Raw genomic sequence first — 6,011 nt, 5'->3', positions numbered from 1 at the left:
ACGTGCAAACTCCACACAGTCAGTCGCCTGAGGCGGGAATTGAACCCGTGTCTCTAGCGCTGTGAGGCAGCAGTGCTAGCCACTGTGCCACCGTGCCGCCCACCTGAGTTATCTCAGGTCCAGAACATCTCTAAAGTGTCCTAGGCCCAATCATCTTCATCTGCTTCATTAACAAACTTCCCTCCCTCCATCATAATGTCAGACATGGGCATGTTCGCCAAAGAGTGGCTCAGTGGTTAGCACTGCTGCCTCACAGTGCCAGGGACCCGGGTTCAATTCCATTCTCAGACGACTGTGTGTGGAGTTTGCATATTCTCACCGTATCTGCATGGATTTCCTCTCTCAGTCCAAGGATGGCAGTTTAAGTGAACTGGCTATGCCAAATTGCTCATAGTGTAGGTTAGATGGATTAGCCATGGGAAACACAGGGTAGGCGGGGGACTGGATGTTTCTCAGAGGGTTGGTGTGGACTCAATAGGCTAAGTGGCCTGCTCCCATTCTATATTGATTCTATGATTGTGCATTTAACACTGTTTGCAACTCTTCAGATAATGAAGCTGCCCATGTTCAAATGCAATGAGAACTGGACAGTATCCAGGCTTGGACTAACAAGCAACATTCATGCCCCACAAATGCCAGGCTATGACCATCACCAATAAAAGACAATCTAACCACTTCCCCGGACATTTAATTGAATCCCCCTCTATCAACATCTTGGGGGTTACCATTGACCAGAAACTCAATTAGACTTGCCACATAAAAACATTGGATACAACAGCAGGTCAGGGGCTAGGAACACTGCACCTTCTGACTCCCCAAAGCCTGTCTATCATCTACAAGGCACAAGTCATGAGTGTGATGGAATACTCCCCACTTGCCTGGATAGGAACAGCTCCAGCAACACTTAAGGAGCTTGACTCCACCCAGGACAAAGCAGCCCATTTGATTGGCACCACATCCATAAGCATCCACTCCCTCCATCAGTGACGTTCAGTAGCAGCGGGGTGTACTATCTACAGGAATCACTGCAGAAAATCACCAAAGATGCTCAGACAGTACCTTCCAAACCCACAAGCACTTTCATTTAGAAGGACGAGGGCAACAGATATATAGAAACATCACCACCTTCAAGATCCCCTCCAAGCCACTCCAAGCCACTCATCATTCTGACTTGGAAATAGATCTCTGCTCCATCAGTGTCGATAGACCAAAATCCATGTATTCCCTCCCTAATGGCATTGTGGATCAACCCACAGCAGGTGGCCTGTGATTCAAGAAGGCAGCTCACCACCACCTTCTCAAGGATTAAAGGAAACCCTTTTTCTTGTGTATTATTCAAAAAGATTTTAAAAATGTGCCTTCAGTTTGAGACATAAAGCACAGGAGCTTGTTAGCCCCTTATATTTAGTAGTCATGAGAGATCACGAACCAGTTTCTTTTGAAGTGCCTCTCCACCCTCTGAAGGGTTATTTGGAATCCCCTTCAGATCTATAGGTATACCATTCTATGGGCCTTCTCTCTAGCCAGTCAATTAGTTTACATCCATGGCCAATTGGCTGTACCTTCCTTAAAAATCACATTCTGGAATTAAGAGTTAAATAAATGTCTGCAGTACTTTGTGGTTTTGACCTGTGGTCATGACATGTCTCATTGCACAATAGCAGATTTAGTATATCCTACTTTCTGGTTGGCTCCAGAATATACTGTTCTAATAAACTGTCCCAAAGACAACACATAATCTTAGCTACCTTTACCCATCTGACTCTTCCAATCTGTCTGTAGGTTAAAATTGCCCATGATAATTACCATATCTTTCTGACAACACCCATTATTTCTTCCCTTATATTCCATCTGAATGTGTGGTTAATGTGTGAGGTTCTGCATGCTTCTCTCTTTGCAGTTCTTGCCTTCAACATTATTTACCTGTACCCAAACTGATTCAGTGTCCATTGTGCTACTACATCAATAATTAACCGAGTCACGCATACAGTTCACCTGACAGGGCCCAAAAATCTAATTGTACCTACTTGATTTCCATTCATTTTCCACTTAATTTTACAGCACTGTCTCTACTCCACTTCCTTTGACATTTGATTCCATACCTTTACCACTCCCTTTGTAAAGGTGTTAAATCTGAACTGACTGCACACCTTCTTTCTAACTAATCAATAAGGTCTGGTTGCTTTGCCTGATAATTTCCTGCATTGAAGCAAGCGGCTATCAGGTTACAACAAAAGGTCTATCAAACTTGCTCCTTCTCTGAATGATGCATCCAAACACTAGTGACAGGCATTTAAAACTTGTAATCTCTAACCCAAACAGAGGGCATTAACCCATGCAGGATTTCTCAGTGACCCAAAATATTCGAATAAATTCCTTTTAAAGTATACTCTTCTCCCTCTCTCAAACTATCAACAATAAGCATTTTATAATTCAACTACAGCAAAACCAGATCTTTAACTCTAGCCTGATGTATTCTACCACAGCACCACTCTCTGACTGGATGTTGTGAATTTTAACCAGTTATCTCAAATTACTTCACTGAACTTGATTGTCAGTGTACCATATGATAGAAGGCTTGAGTTTAGAGTTAATAACAATTAACTTGAGTCTGGGCAAATAAATTCCATATAAAAATGGTGCAGCCTAAATGGAGAGATGATTTTGTCATATTTAAATGTGGATTCAAACTCAGAATTGCATATCAGCAAGAATGCACAAGTCAAACAAATTATGAAATCTGATCCTAACAAGTTTATTTAATAAGTATGCAGCATGTCTTCGTCACTTTAGTTGTGTTAAAGAATTCTAAGAATCCTCCGACGAAAGATGCTGGAATTGACTGCACAGTGATGGCTTGTTGGGGGAAAAGAAATGTACAGGATTAAAATAATACTATAGATTAGGGGAATTATCTGATTTAATACAACTGTAAAGTCGAGCATCAGATTTTCAATGTCAGGATACTTTTTTGGAGTCTAAAGCTTGAAAATTAGCTCTCTGATTACTTACATATCAATACAAGAATTACACCAAATTTTACGGTGTATAAAAATGCATTTGAGAATCTGATCTGTACAATATAGAAAGAAAAGGATGTAAAATTGTATATAACAGAGAAGGAGACCATTGAGCTTCTGCTGGTTGTCTGACAGTTACCTAATTAGTTCCACACCTGCTTCTTGCCAGGTCTACTTTTCCAGCGACACAAGTCCATAAGACATAGGGAGCAGAGGTAAGCCATTCTGCCCATCAGGTCTACTTACCATTTAATGGGATCATGGCTGATCTAATAATCCACAGATGCACTTTCCTGTACGTATATACACACCCACACCCACATCAGGGAATGCAAGGCAGGTGATCAAAACTCGCTGCTTGAAAACCGTACACAAGAATCTACCGAGTCGGTACTCCCAAGATACTGACCAGACGCGTCACCTTCAAAAAAAGTAACTTTCTGCAAAATTGGAGGCAGTGTATCCGATTTACTGATGTGGAACATCAGACTGAAATAACCGTTAGTCAAGTAACATTTCCGCTTTTAACTCAATTGTTTCAGTCATTTGGGAATTACCAATTTTCAAGTGAGCGAATTGTAGTGTTATTGTTTTAATTGGGGTGGTTCAAATGTAAAACCCAGTTTGCAATCTGTAAATTAACGCGGTTCCTGCAAATACTCAGTACAGTCTCAGCACAATCCAATTTCTTGTGTTCCAGGTCCATTTCCAAACCTTTCAACAAACAGATAAAAAGATGCCTTCCTTTCTCCATCCACCTCATTAGCTTCAGGTCCCTGAATGGGGTTATTTTACACAGTCACTCGAGCTGCTGTGTTAAAGAGGGGCACATTCCGTCTGAAAATAGTATGCTCCCCCCCCCCCCCCCCCCCGCTGTCGTGTACGAGAAAAGTTCAGGAGGGACAAAGCTCAACTTTGGCTAAATATTACCGATTAATACGAGAAAAGTTCAGGAGGGACAACGCTCAACTTTGGCTAAATATTACCGATTAAATTTGGGGATATTCGCCCTGGAACTGGATGAAGACTCTTGGTCTCCAGTTTTAAGCAGGTGCCTTTAAAGATCACCGGGAAAGCGGGGTCCACAGTTCTCTCCCGGTGGACCGCAGCAGCGCATTCTCAGGGGAAAAGGCCTCCTACCTCTATCCCAGGCGGTCATCTCTGGCTCCTGATCCACATGAGAGCTGGTTGTTTGCAGCGAATCCGTCTCTATTCCTGTCCTACCTTGAGTGCGGGACCACAGGGAACCCATGCATAAGAAAGCAGTCACTTCTTATCATTAACTAGTACATGGCTGTCATCAAAGCTCCCATGCACTGTACTTCCACTTACCATTTGTCATTTTATTCTGAGTCACCAGGGAATGAAGGAAATCCCGATCATGACGAATGTCAGAGCCCAGACTGAGGCGCTTCCTGATGAAGGGATCTCCAACATTCCCCGCCTTCCGCACACACACTTTGGAGTCATCAGTGAATATTGGGATTGGTGCCAAGAGTAGCCGCCACGCAGTCTCGGACTTGCTAATTACTTTCACTTTCAGTCTGTCCACAGTCGCTCATTCCTAATTCACACTCTCACACTTTCCAAACTTTGTTTAAAACTCACAACAACCACCAGGTTACAGTCCAACAGGTTAATTTTGGAAGTACTAGCTTTCAGAACACTGAGCCTTCATCAGGTAGCTATGGAGCAGGACCAGAAGACACAGAATTTATAGCAGATTACAGTGTCAGGCAACTGAAATGATATATTGAACCAACCTAGATTGCTGTTAAGTCTTTCATCTTTTAGAATGGGCTGCAGATTTCAGTTCATTGATATGTAATTCTTTCAAGTCACATGCTCGAGATAACTTAAGGTTTTATATTAAAAAGAGACATCTCAGCTCAAACAATGCATTAAAGGTGTGAGGTTAGAGTCTGTCTGTATGCCCGTCTTGAGTCAGACTGGTTCTATTTTCAAAACAGGAATTTATAAAATATTAATAGATTGACTGCCTGAAGATTGGGCACGTAGCCGTCCCTTATAGGTCTTCTCTCTTACACATACATCAACAATTTGGGGACCCTTATTCTTCACTCCTTCAAGCCCCTTGCTATTTTTAACAAGATTTTGAATACGTATTTATGACGGGTGCTAAGTATGAGTCTTTGGAAGATATTGTATCACCAAGGTTGTGTAGAGCAGGTGGTTGGCAGTCTCTTGCTTGGAAGGACTGTGGCTGTCTTTTCTCATGCATTCAAGATTGTATTTATCAAACAATTAAAGTGAATGCTACAGAACTGAAAATACTCACACAACCTTATTGATAGCTATTCAGAGGTTTGCGTACTGTCATGATTAGTTCTAATCACATGCTTTTTCTGCCACATTATCTAATTAACATAATGAATAAAAAATGATCTTTGCAAAGTAATTGTTTTGAAATGGTCTTTCAAAGGCAGATGTGTTTATTTAAAATGACGAGAAGTAAAACTATCTTCAACAGAGTTAAAAATCACACAACACCAGGTTATGATTAGATTCGATTCCCTACAGTGTGGAAACAGGCCCTTCGTCCCAACAAGTCCACACCGACCTCTGAAGAATAATCCATCCAAACCCCATTTTCCCTCTAACTAATGCATCCTACACTATGGGCAATTTAGCATGGCCAATTCATTAACCTGCACATCTTTGGATTGTGGGAGGAAACCCGAGCACCCAGAGGAAACCCACACAGCCACGGGGAGAATGTGCAAACTCCACACAGACAGTCGCCCGAGGTTCGAATTAAACCTGGGACCTTGGTGCTGGGAGGCAGCAGTGCTAACCACTGAGCCACCGTGCCACCAACAGATTATAGTCCAACAGGTTTAATTGGAAGCACTAGCTTTCGGAGTGCTTCCAATTAAACCTGTGGGACTATAACCTGGTGTTGTGAGATTTTTAACTTTGTACACTCCAGTCCAACACCGGCATCTCTAAATCACATCTTCAACAGACTAT

General features: G+C 42.2%; 1 protein-coding gene across 5 annotated transcripts in view; it reads right to left on the bottom strand.

Annotated features, from left to right (window-relative positions):
* The window catches only part of LOC122549378, a 22,897-nt gene extending 18,384 nt beyond the window's left edge, over positions 1-4,513 (bottom strand). For 3 of the 5 annotated variants that reach the window (XM_043689107.1, XM_043689109.1, XM_043689108.1), the window contains exon 1: positions 4,161-4,345. In XM_043689107.1, the coding sequence (XP_043545042.1) occupies positions 4,161-4,272 (112 nt within the window). In that variant the 5' untranslated portion in view covers positions 4,273-4,345. The other 2 variants (XM_043689110.1, XM_043689112.1) reach the window with 1 other exon arrangement.
* Positions 4,514-6,011: the final 1,498 nt, after the last annotated feature.

The sequence above is a fragment of the Chiloscyllium plagiosum genome, chromosome 4, assembly GCF_004010195.1.
Source record: "Chiloscyllium plagiosum isolate BGI_BamShark_2017 chromosome 4, ASM401019v2, whole genome shotgun sequence".
In the NCBI taxonomy this organism is placed as follows: Eukaryota; Metazoa; Chordata; class Chondrichthyes; order Orectolobiformes; family Hemiscylliidae; genus Chiloscyllium; species Chiloscyllium plagiosum.
Note: the sequence above shows the minus strand (reverse complement) of the source record. Positions and strands in the feature narration are given on the sequence as shown.